The sequence below is a fragment of the Anopheles ziemanni genome, chromosome 3, assembly GCF_943734765.1.
Source record: "Anopheles ziemanni chromosome 3, idAnoZiCoDA_A2_x.2, whole genome shotgun sequence".
Taxonomy (NCBI): domain Eukaryota; kingdom Metazoa; phylum Arthropoda; class Insecta; order Diptera; family Culicidae; genus Anopheles; species Anopheles ziemanni.
Window position 1 is genome coordinate 71,282,420 of NC_080706.1, and position 13,487 is coordinate 71,295,906.

Consider the following 13,487-nt stretch of genomic DNA (forward strand, 5'->3'; position numbering starts at 1 on the left):
TTAATTAAACGACATTGAGTTTAGAAAGACAAGACATTTTCGTTTGAATGCAGCAGCAGTTATACAAAGGAAAAACGACAAATGAAACATAACATTGTCAACACAATAAATTGTATGAATAATATTAATAACTTTATTATATATAAAAGTATACGCTGGCAATATAGAAGACGTAATAGTTTTGTGCCACAACTGTGCGATAGTTCTTTTAAATATAATTTAAAAATCTGCTTAACCGAGAATATTTTTGCCGAACGTCCAAAAAAAACGTCGTTCTCGAACCAAGCTGGAGTTAAGTTCAAAGAATTTTCTCCTTCGATATGTTTCTCTTTCAAAAATAAAAATGTTCTTGAATATAAAACTCATCACTACAATCATCACTACAAAACTCGAACAATTAAAAAACCCAAAAAATACTATGAAATAATTTGTTTGAAATAGTCATCTCACACTTGAACAAAATTTTTAGAAAAACTAACAAAGGTTATGCAAAGTTTAGTGGAATATAAACGAAGGGTAAAACTAATTTCAAAATTATTTCAGTGTGGCATAGGTTTTACATAAGTTTAAATATTTTCTCTTTATTTAAAAAAATGCGTTTAATGACTATGACAAAAAGTATTTTTACGAAATAAGAATTAAACTTACCATTATGAGAATACATAAAGAGTCCCTGAAAATATTACTTACACTCGTAAAGTTGGTTGTTGTCTGGCTGCTGAAAGGACATTCCTTCAATAGAGCACAACAAAAAGCCTGATAGTCCTATCACATTAGGACTATTATGTCACGAGCGCATCATCCTTTTCTTCGTCCTCCCGGACCAATCTTCCAACATCGAAAATCTGTCCGGATGGCGCGAGGGGCCAAACAACCGGAAGCAAAAGCATCCTTTCGGATTCGCCAGGAATTACCTTTTCGACCGCACTCGAGGGGAGCACGTTTCCCTTGATTATCCCATACCCGGGGCTGGAATTCCCCAAGGTTTACGAGTGTAATCGTATTTAAGATGGCTTCCAGCTTCTTTTCCTCTCTCGGGCGTCTTGGACTCGCACCTGAATACGGATCGATTTCTTCGAGGAGGATTACTCAGCCCGGCATTCGGGAGAAGCGGTCGCATTCTAGGAAGAATGAAGGCGACTCCTTTCCAGTTCCACTCGATACAAAACCTCACTCGTGTTTGCAATTTTCCTAACAGAAAGGAAATGGATGCCGCAGTCGAGTGTGGCGAATGTCCGCCTTTATCCCTTTCGATTGTTGGAGCGAAATCGTATGCCAAAATTGGGCACCAATGGGCACCGCAACCTTTTCACGCCGGTGTCCAATGGCACATGACATTCCACTCGAGATCCTATTCTTGCGTAGTGGAGCGTCTTGGCGTGCCTGCTTACCACACCTTAACACATGTTTTCACATCCGGGCAGTCGAACAAGAAACGAAAAGAAAAAAAACCCCACAGACAAAAAGGACAAAAACCACAACTCTTCCAGTGTAAATCCTTTCGGGTTTTTCGGTGAGTAAATATTGTCGACCATGCTGCCATTGTGGGCAAAGGGTATTTTGCATTTATTTAGGGACTCGTTGTCACGCGCACTTCACAGCAAAAGGTAAACGGATCCATCAAGCATCCGTGTGCCATTCTTCTTTTGCTCGTCTTTCCATTCGCTTTCTTCGTGCAGGAACACGCTCTTGCCATGGCATGTGAAAGGAATGCAAGGGAGGTTTTATTTTTCCTTCACTTTTCACTTTTTTTGTCCGTAAGTTGGCCAAACATATGTACGAAATAAAGAATTTGTTGGCCAACTGACGATGAACAGGGTAGGGCAATAAACATGGCCAGATGCAGGGCAGTCTTACCAGTATATTTTCGGAAAAATGAAACTCCGAACATCATGCGACAAAAAGGGGTTAAATACCACGTAATTTGTGAATTTTTTATTATATATTGTGGTTGTTTTTGTCATTGACTTTGTCACGAAACTATTTTAGCTGTTTTTAAATAAGTTATCATTTGAGTTATTTCTGCGAATTTGTGTCTTTGCTTCGGTTCTTCTCTTTTTCTATTGACTTATTAAATTGTTTTAACGTATGATTTTGTATTTCAAAGATTACTTTCAATCATCTACAATCTTTACAATCTTTTTTAATAAAATTTGTTCATAACATTTGTTAAACCTACGGTTTTTGAAGGCCAAGCGAAGATTTAGCTTCCTAAAGTACTTGTTTTTATTATTTCTATTGTTTTTTATGTTGCATTTTCTTTTATTTATGGGTCAAAAACGTTTTAGAACTAATTACTGCTGACACCCACGTTTGGGTGACATGGCAGTCAACGTTTTAAGGCTTTGTTCCATCAAAATCCATAAAACTTTTTAGTAGCTATTTGTTGTAATAAATTAAAACGAACTAATAGATAAAATTATGTATAAGTTAAAACTGACACAGGTTTCAAAACATCACGGTAGGAAATTACGTATAGAAACATTTTAATGGCAACTGAGTGTTTTAAAGAACCCCACGTCAAGTTGCACGGTAGGACAAAAACTGTTGCCAACATATGAAGTCGATTTTTCTTCGTCGGGCTCATCCTCCGCCACGCTCGGCTGGACGTGAGTAAAGTGTAGACACCGTTTTAAGAGCGTAGCGAATCGAATCGCAAATAGAAATCGTAAACAAAGCCCACATGCATGCACTCACCGTCGGATTGGTTCGTTCGTCGTGTGCGGAGCGAAACAGTCAACATAATTTATGCCCCGTTCCCTATGACCAGCACGTACGAATGTGTGTACCATGGATGGCCGTGAAGGCCCGGGCTAGAGGAAAATTAATTAATTTACCTTAAAACGAACTAATAAAACGAAATTGGTAAAATTCTTAGCCATTTTACATGACTTCTGCGTGCGAGTGAAACGGGTTAGAGGGCAAATTAAATAAATTTCCCATCCGCTCCCTTCGGTATGTGCACGTCGGTGCCGAGTGTTCGCCAAAGGGGGCCAATATTTAGGAGTCGACACTGTTCGCGGACGCTCTGGAATGCGCCCTACGGAACGCATATATGCATGTGTGTGTGAGTATGTGTGTGTCTAAATAGTGAATTATCATTCACTTGTCCTTTTTTTAAAGTCCTGACACCAGCGTACCACAAGTGTATTGTGTATTCGTTCCGGAACACACATACGAGTTTTTGACTGTACGTTCTAATCCTTCTGGTTCTGTTTTTCCCCCTGTCCGAAGAGGCAAGGTAAGAAAGGGTTGGCAGCATCTCTCGCCGGGTACGGTATCTAATGCGATAATGCGGAAAATAGTCAATTTCGGTGTCAGTACCGAAAGGACGTAGGTTGCGCGGAGGTGACGAGTTGGGTCCGGACACGGGGATGGGATTCCAAATGTCTGTATGCGAATTAGGCAACTTTTAGCCCTTTTCCACAGGAAAACGAACCATTCGTACAAGTGAACTGAACTACTGACAGTCTGGGGGAATATGTTTTGTGACGTAAAAAGTTGTTAACTGTTTCGAAACACAGTACAAGAAGATTAAACTATTGAGTTAAACATAAAAATCAACTAACTTTATGCAAATTTTAAAACACGAGTGCACGAGAACGGAAGAGAATGAAGTTAGTAAAAAAATACTGTAAATATAAAAATAATATTAAATAAAAATTTGGTTCTATGTAGGTAACCCGATACAAAAAGTGAAAAATTAATTATTTGTTATTCATGAGAACAAATCTAAAATCAGTGTAATACCAGTATTTTCATTTTTCATTTCAATTCGAAAAGGAAGTAAACATTTCATTTTCAGTACAAACAATAAAACCTCTAGGATCAATTCTATAATTCTGGATATGAGCAATTTCGTTATCTAAGTGAAGAGAAAATAACATTAAAACGCCTTGAAATTACATTTTAACTTACATTTTCGTTATCTTTTCTTTACATAACTATTCTGTACAAAACTACTCTGTAACTATTCTGTACAGACTTCAATGAGGTTTTATTTGAAGAACTACTAAAAATACTTTTTTTTCTATCGCAAAACACTTTTGATGTTTATGCAAGGTTTGTTTCTTCTTGTATTCAAATCCAAATCAAACATAATTACTATTTGTTATGCTGGTCCCGCCAGCGAACTCCTCACTGGATCATGCCCCAAATTTATTTACTCATCAGCTAATCCATTAAATCATGACAGTTCAACTCCACCGGGAAATGACACAATTCCTCCACCCCGCCGACCCTCGGCCTTTCGCGAGTGCTGGGGAAAAATCATTTACCGGATTGATTAAAACAACAATAAAAATAATCACACCACCATTACGCTATCCTCGGTGACAGCGACGGCATGGAATGTTCTGTTGCGTCCCCGAAAATTGGTGCTTTCCATTCATTCACTGCACGGAAAAGCCCGTTAAACGGTTTGCGTTCGTGTTCGCTAGTGTCGGAGGACAAACATGCTGGCGAACGCTGGAGGGGCGCCACTTAAGGGAACGTGTATGGTTTGCTGTAACATGATATTTTATTTTGTTACAATATGATGAAGAGCAAAATAATCAATTAGGGAGCAATTATAGCACCCGGGGTGAACGAAGCGGGCGGCGGTAAGCGGGAAAACGGACGTTCACACTTTTCCTCACCCCAGTCCCGAGGGAGGAGGGAAATGGTAGCCGCGATCCCCTGTGTTTTCGGAGCTTGAGTGTGCGAGTGTGACACGCGGTAGTGAGTGATGTGTAAACACGACGGACAGCCAGACAGACAGACAACCGGTTTGTGTGGTTGTATCGGGGAGGGAAGGGCAGTGAGGGTGCGGGACAGTATTCGACCACCCAAAAGCAGAGGCTCATCCCAGTTGTCCCACATTTCGGAACGGATTTTTCTCGTTTTTCTTTTCCACTTGGTAGTAGCTTTTCAATTTCCCTTGTTCAGTGGAAAGCAACTTTGTCCGATGGATGCCGTTTGAAAAATTAATGAAAACGCAACAGGAGAATTGAAACTCTTTTCGGTCGCGACCTGCGGTCGTGGCGACGCACAGTGGCGTTTGCGCCATTTGCCGTGCGATCAACTAACAATTTATTTTGATAAATGACCCTACAAGCTAACGAACTGTCAAAGTTTGAAACAATTCAATTTCATTCTTACTTTTCTTACTACACAATTAGACTAATTGATTAAAAAGTGTTTTAAGTCTGTTGCGAAAACAACGGTCCGATAGGGCCAGTTCAAATTGAACCGGTTGGAGCCGCCAACAGATGGCAGTAGTCGTGGTGAAGGGCCGCGTCCGCTAGCTGGTCCAAATCCGTAGGGTCTATTATCCGGAAGAAAGAGACGACCAGCTGACGGACGCGGCTGATAAAAATGATAAAAAGGGCTCCAGCCGGGACAATGGCGATCTTTTCGGTTCAGTAAAGAAAAGTAAAAGCACGTGTAAATTTTTTAACATTCATTGTCGCTTAAAGTAAAAAATAAAAAGGACGAGTGTTTAAAAAACGCGTGGGAGAAGTCATAAATAGAACGAAAGAAAGAATTGGATCGAAAACCTGTTGCAGGACGCAACATTTTAAAAAATTTACACTTGAAAAGACATTATTTCGTTCGACAACGCTGGACGCGTGGATGCTGCTGGACGTGGCATCTGGTGGAACGAAAAAGAAAAGAAAAATAGTAAAGCATCGTTCAGTGCTGTGTGTGTGGTGGCTGTAGGACACAGCCAAAGTTGAGTGTGCAAAGTTCAACTGCAAGTGCAGGACTCGCAACATTCAGCGGCACACGCAGGAACATTTTACGGTGCAAGCGGCTGTTGGACACAGCGATACAAAAGATAAAAGTTCATCTGCAAGTGCTGGACGCGGAACGCAGTGAACAAAAGATCAGTGGTTGACTTTTCACGAAAGACAACACGATGAGTGACGAAGTGTGCCTTGTGTGCGGACAGGCGACGAGTACGGTAGATAGCGTGGAGTGCGACGGTTGCAGCGCATGGTGCCACCTCAAGTGCGTGAAGGAGGACGACACCGTGTACAGTCGACATTGGCTATGTCCCCGTTGCGACCCCGGAACACAGAAGCCAGGAGAGCACCCCCCCGTTTCGATCTCTTCACCCACGAACGTGCCACCTGGAGCAGGAGTGTGCTCGCCGGCATCGGTGCACTACGCTCAACCGATCGTTCTTGATTCTTGCAACGAGTCGGTTGTGCCCCAAGGATCGCAAGCGGCACCCCTTCCAGCCGCTTACCCCCTACCCGGAACGAAGGAGAGCGATACTGATCTCACGCTAGGAGAGATTAGCCGATGCGTTAGGCGCATGACGGAGGAACGGGAGAGGGAGGACAAGCGGATGGAGAAGCTAATGGACCAAATGATCCAATCGGTTGTGCGCTGTTTGGACGATCGAAACGTTAGGAAAGCACCAGGATCGAAGCAAGGGCTTCCGAGTTCGACGGCTTTCGGTGCTTTCGACGAAACTGAACAAGGCGATTATGGACCATACAACGAACTTAGTCGGAGCCAAGTGTCAGCGCGGCAGGCTGTAAGCGGTAAGCTACCCACTTTCAGTGGCAAACCCGAAGAATGGCCGATGTTTGAAGCCAGCTACGAGGAGACTACGAGGCTGTGTGGCTACTCCGACGGGGAAAACGTGATCCGGCTTCAGCAGGCGTTGCGCGGCAAAGCACTCAAGGCGGTGCAATGCAGATTGAGGCACGCAGGGAACCTCAAGGGCGTGATGGACACCCTGAAGAAAATGTTTGGACGGCCGGAGATTATTGTCAACACCCTCATCGAGCAGATTAGATGCCAGCCACCTCCCAAGCCGGATCGACTAGACACGCTGATCGACTTTGCGCTGTCAGTAGAAGAGGTGTGCGCAACAGTCAAAGCGAGCGGTGTGGGGGACAAGTTTGACGGCCCCCTTCTTCAAGAGCTGGTCGGTCGGCTCCCAGCACATGTCAAGTTGTTGTGGGGCATGCACTGCCTAACAGCTCCAGCACCTGCTGTTACCCTGGTGAACTTCGGTAAATGGATGGAGAAAACGAGGGAAGCTATTCTTCTCGTGCACTCTACTTCACCCACCGGGGAGGACCACAGAAAGCAACAACGGGGCATGATTAACGTGCACACATCATCACAGCGGCAGGTGCAATCAAAGGAAAAAAGATGCGCGTGCGACGGTGATTGCAGGCAACTTACGGAGTGCGAGGGCTATTGGAAGCTGAGTATAGCGGACCGATGGAACTTTGTCAAGGGCCACACCCTTTGCAAATCCTGCATACGAAGACACGAGGGCACATGTTGGATAACGCGGCCATGCTCTAAGGAAGGATGTACCGCGAAGCACCACCCATCGCTTCACAACACAACACCATCTGGTACCGAGGCGGAGGGTAATAACGTAACGCATTTGTCTCATTCTTCAGCTCACCAAAAAGACGTATTGCTGAGATATATACCGATCACCCTTCATGGGGGCAGAAACGAGGTGAAAACCGTGGCGCTCTTGGACGAAGGATCATCCCATACCCTCATGGAACACGGTTTAATGGAGGAGCTAGGTCTACAAGGAACTCGGAGCCCTCTATGTCTCAGCTGGACTGGAGGCCACAATCGGGAAGAACCAGACTCAGTGGAGGTGGCGGTGCGTGTTTCCGGAACCCACAAGCAGGCCAAAGTTCATGAGATGTCCGCGGTGCGTACTGTCCAGGATTTAGCGCTTCCAAAACAAAGTATCGACGTAGCTAGGCTAGCCGAGCGGCACCCGCATTTACAATCGTGCCCACTCTCGTCGTTTGCATCGGCAGCACCACGAGTGATCATTGGAATGGATAACTACCACTTAACACGTCCATTAAAAACCGTGGAAAGATCGTTCGATGAGCCGATTGCAACCAAAACGCGCCTGGGCTGGGTAGTCGCCGGTCGATGTGGTGAAATGGCAATGGGAAACCAGGACGCTACTGTATCCACGCATCGCGTAAAAGTTTGTCGCTCCCAAGACCAGGAAGCAAGGATGGATGCAGCTCTACGTGAAACCTTTGCACTGGAGAAAACTCGTAGCAAAAAAGAAGAAATACCATCTAACGATAACGCCATCGACTACGTGGAAAACAGTCGCACCAGCATGGAGGAGGTGAAATGGAATGGAAGGATTCCTGACCAACTACATCGGCAAGCGACAATAGGGGGTACACACGCAGCCAAAACGATCACGGATGTACTTCGAGTGCAGCCAGACAAGCGCTTCCTTCGGACAAACCCTGAGAACGTTGCCAACCGAGTTAGCGAGATGCTAGATAAGCTTCATCAAACCGGGGGCAGAGGTAGTCATGTGACCCATCGGACCAACAAGGAGCGCTTGACGAAGCCAAGCACTGGGGGGACTGTTGCGAAAACAACGGTCCGATAGGGCCAGTTCAAATTGAACCGGTTGGAGCCGCCAACAGATGGCAGTAGTCGTGGTGAAGGGCCGCGTCCGCTAGCTGGTCCAAATCCGTAGGGTCTATTATCCGGAAGAAAGAGACGACCAGCTGACGGACGCGGCTGATAAAAATGATAAAAAGGGCTCCAGCCGGGACAATGGCGATCTTTTCGGTTCAGTAAAGAAAAGTAAAAGCACGTGTAAATTTTTTAACATTCATTGTCGCTTAAAGTAAAAAATAAAAAGGACGAGTGTTTAAAAAACGCGTGGGAGAAGTCATAAATAGAACGAAAGAAAGAATTGGATCGAAAACCTGTTGCAGGACGCAACAAAGTCCAATTTCCCTATTTAAGTTAGCAATGACGTATGACGTAGCCAACAATTAGAGCTGATTTAAGCTGAATTGATTTGATTTACCCTAGAAAGCCTTGTCTTAAGATATATGACAAGGTTCTAGCTATGTTGATGTGATTTGACATTCGACACAATATATTTGGGTTTTACCTCTTAAGAATTAGCACAAAAAATAATTCTTTTTATAATATCTCGAGAAGCAAATACTAAACTATTTTTACCAAAGGAGTACTTAAACACGATGGCCAACCGATTGCTCTCGTCCCTGTAATGTTTCTGACACCTGGCACAATAACCTATCCAGTGTTGTCAAATTAATCTGAATGTTGTGACAAAAAGATGAGAAAAAAATTATTTAAATTTATTGTAAAAAATCGACAAGCACATTTTATTAGCAAATCGTTGGAGTATTCGTCTCTTCGAAGGCACTTATCCCATAGTGCGTGAGCTGACGTGAGATCAATTCCATTTAAATCCCTTATTCAATATCAGCTATGATTTCAGCAGAAACTAACCAAACAATTCCACGACCGTTGCGGCCACGTTTGTGTGCGTGTGTGTGTGTGGTTCGAGGGGATTTTATTCAACTCTCGAATGTTTTGGGCGCGGAAGCTTTGTTTGGGAGTTCCGTGTGTTTCCCCCGTCATTCGTTTATGGAGCATCGATCCACTCGAGGCCCACCCAAACGATGGGCGAAGCGCAGCAAAAGGAGAAGGACTCCTTGGCGGGTTGCGTTCGATCGGTTCCTCCAATTAGGCCCGGGCGGAGGCACGCCGACCAGCCAGCGAACTATTTCCCTCCGCCCGACGATGGTGGCACTGAAGGGTGCTGAAGACTACTTCAGACTTCGGCCGCCACTTTCGGCACCGGTCAAAGCCCGGGACCGGCTGTCTGGTTCGGGCTGGTCGGCTGATTTTCCCAGCGCCCTTTCCGACCGACGGATGGCCACCACGTGTTGTCTTTGGTGTGTGCCCTCGCTTCCCCCCTCGACCTCTCCGGGACCAAAACCGCACCCCGACGAGTGGCTGCTCCACTCGAGACAAGATGGGAAGTGGAGAGAAAATCACCGCCCGTCAGAGCGGTGTCCAGGAAAAAAGACGATCGGTATCTTCATCTTCAGGCCGCCAGACCGAGCGCACGGATCCGGCACAGAACCGGGCTGGGAAGGTGGCCAGCGAAGCAGGCCAAGAAAGCCGCCGAAACAACACTCCCGGTGCCGAAATTAGCTAGTCAACGGCGGTGTTCGAGCGCACTCAACGGATTATGCGCGGTTTGTTCGGCGTGTTTTCCTTCGGAGTTTCGGCGCGTTTGGTGAAGAAAATCCAATCCGCTCCGATTACGATTGCCGTGTGCGTAATTAGAGTGGGTTTACGTGAACCGCCAGCAATGATCCAATCAAATACACCGTCAAAACCTCAGACCTAAGTGCCGAAGTGTTTGGCCGAAATTAAATGTGTCTTGTTCAGTTCAACTTTAGAGGAATAAATCAACCGAGACTCCGCTTACCGTTAGTTGTAAGTTCTCACACACTATAAGTAATCATCTAGGGATCGCAGTATCAAAGGAAGCTATGATGTTTCCAACATTTCAGGTGGCATAATTTGTAAGAAAAACAGTGAGGGTGTGAATTTCTTAAATTTTACTAAATATACTCAGTTCAAGAAACTTAGAATAATAGGGGTAATATTTGAATCAATCAGATAATCCCTGAAAAGCATATGAAAAAATTTTGTATAGGCGCATTTTATTCAATATGTAGAAATCATATAAATTGACGTCTTTTTACTATTTCTCCAATTCCAGGTGGTGGAGTAGACTCCAGCAAAGATTTTACCATCGACGGTCTAAACAGCTACGGCAAGAAGAAAAAGAAGAAGCGGAGGCACAGGTATGGTTAAGACTTACATATTTCACAAGTTCTAAATATAGTTAACAACAAGAAACGAGAGAAGAAAACTGGACAAAGCCACCCATCATGCTCCATTTGGTACGAAGCGCAAAGAAACGGAGTAAACGACGAGAAAAGATCAAAGGTGCACTTAAAGTGACTGTCAACGCTATTAAGTAACTGTCAAACAAAAGGAAACCCAAGCCGAAGGTTCTGCTCTCCGTCAATCAAAGACAACCCAAAGGATACTGTCGGCTGAGTTGGGAACTTTTCGACGCATAATCGATTAGTCCACTTTAATAACCGGCCACTAATAGCTCCCCTGTTTTTCGTCCCAAAATGGTAGCCGAACCATTTTCACCAGCTATCAACTGGACGAGCTAGAAAAGGCCTTCAAGGAGGCACACTACCCGGATGTGTACGCACGGGAAATGCTTTCGCTGAAAACGGACCTACCGGAGGACAGAATACAGGTGAGTGGATGTGATCAAAGTTCACTGTTAGCCTATTCCTTTTTTCCCTTGCTCCGACGAAAATCGTAAACAATGGCGTATAATGGTTACAAATCGTCCGCTTTAAATCACTTCAGTTTACAGTTCATAACGAATGATAATTAGATTTGCCCACTCAGAAGTGTGTCCATCGTCGCGGAAAAACACCCAAACCAAGGGGGAAGTAAAAAAGAAAAAAATAGGAAACCCATAACAGACGGGACATTCCTTATCCCTTCGAACATCCCGAAAAGAGCAGGGGATAAAAAAAACGCTCGTATCAGTAAATCACGGTGAAACATTTTATAATTCATTTAGCAGCAGATTTAAGGACCCGTTTGCAATGTTGCTCTTTCGGTACGCCATGGCCTCAACCAAAAGCCGGCCTGCAATGGACGCCGAAATGCTTCCGGCGGTTTCGGCAACAAACCGAACCGGGCCTACTTGGAAGCGCACTGGCCGGCGTTCGCTCGGTGACAGCCTGCAAACAATGTATAAATTATTCTATTATAAACATTATCAAATTATGAACCTAACAAAATTGACGACCGCGCGGGAGTGGTCGCTTTGCCGTCGGATACGATGGTGGTGTACGTGCGGCCCCATACGACCTCGGTAGAATCAGCACGCGACCGACAAACACACTCGAACGACATCGGGGTGAAACAAGCCAGGGCGCATCTAGGGATAGTCCATTGAAATTGCAAATTTTACCCTAGAGGGTACACGTGTTGAAACAAGCGCACCTAGGCGTGGACAACGTCACTGAAAGATAGCAATGACACGCCAAAAAATTTGTTACCTTAGAGTATCCAAAACTCCTGAAAGATATTTTGATAAAATAGTTTGATGAAAAACCATAACAGACTAATTTTAGTAAAATTTGCCATTAACTGGTTGTAAAAGTATGGGTTTATATTTTCGCTCAACTCCACCGACACAACCATCTCCCTTAGAACTACCCCACAGACAGACTATGTAGTCGAAAAGTGGCGTCAAAATTGAATTAAACAACCATTATTCGCCGTTTGGTGCAGCATCATTATTATGAGTCGGCTCGCTTCTCATCCCCGGCTTCTGGGCTAGATGACTCGTAAAATGTGATCCTATAAAACTGAAGCGGACAGGCGCACATCCATCGCACAAACAAGCCTGGCCTGCGCTGTATTGGCAGTGGTATCGCTTATTGGTTAATGGCTTAGATAAAATTTAAGACGCCCCAAACTCGAGCCCGAGACCGGCTGGCAGCCTTACGCCAATATGAGATCCTAGGGGCATCTTTCAAGACGTTGTTGGTTGATCGCCCCGAAACGAGCCAAAGGAACGTAGCTTGAAATTGGATAATAAAATCAAAGTGGCTCGGCCCCTTTTGGCAGCCCGCCGAGGGGGTATAAACTGTAGCGAGATTGAGTTTGAAGTATGCATCGATCCTGGGCGTGTTTTTTTCTGTACTCAGACATGGTTTGTTTGTGTGTTCAAATAAAATAAAAACTAAAGCGATCTCTCGTTTAAGATGGTGCTTCAGGATAGAATGTTTAAATGTAATACAGACTGGCCCCGGTTTTCGTCGACCTTTGGTTTACGTCGTTTGACAAATCGTTCGAAGCTATACATTCTTATAGTAACGTGCTAACAGGATTTCATTCTGATTGTATAACAGAAGATTCGAACATGGACTAATCTCCGTCAGACTAATTTGCTCAATCAGGAATGTCTTTCAATGGAAGCAATGAGTGTATCAATGTAAACCTATAGGCAGTGGCGGATCATAGGGTCAGCAAGCTAAGCAGCTGCTTGGAGTCTCGAGCTTTCAAGGGCCCGCCGTTTTGGCCCACAAAAACAAAATTTGAAATTATTGAACTAACGTAATTTAAAGAGATCAGTGAATGATTTCATTAAAGAAGTGTAACATTCTCAGAATAGCTTAACCCTTCTTTGCATGGTGAGGGAAATCAATCAAAATCAAAATGAGGGATTTCAATCATAATATCTAGTCAACAAAAAAAGGTATTCAAAACCCTTGTACTGTAAATTTGTTGTTGCTGGAAACATTTTAAGCGACTGTTGCGTACAACAAAACGCAGCTGTCAAAAAATAGCAAACATCACTGTCAATTACCAGGCATTAATTACAGAGCATTAATTTAATCACCCTGATTTGTTTTAAAAAAATAGCAAAAATCATGCAACAAAGGGTTAAAGACAATCTACATGGATTAGCAAAAATAATGTCCTGCTCAATTCCTAATAATATTAGTAATTTTGCTTAACATTCTTCGTGTTTTTTTCTTTTTCAAATATTTCTCGATTGTCAATTTTAAGTCGCAATAAAGTAAGAAAATTAA

At 44.0% G+C, this 13,487-nt stretch overlaps 1 protein-coding gene across 1 annotated transcript in view; it reads left to right on the forward strand.

The window, feature by feature from the left end:
- Positions 1-13,487, forward strand: part of LOC131287620 (uncharacterized) — a 57,592-nt gene that overhangs the window by 28,145 nt on the left and 15,960 nt on the right. The window contains exons 3-4 of the mRNA XM_058316683.1: positions 10,568-10,652; positions 10,999-11,125. Coding sequence (XP_058172666.1) covers positions 10,568-10,652; positions 10,999-11,125 — 212 coding nt within the window. The remainder of the gene's footprint in view (positions 1-10,567; positions 10,653-10,998; positions 11,126-13,487) is intronic.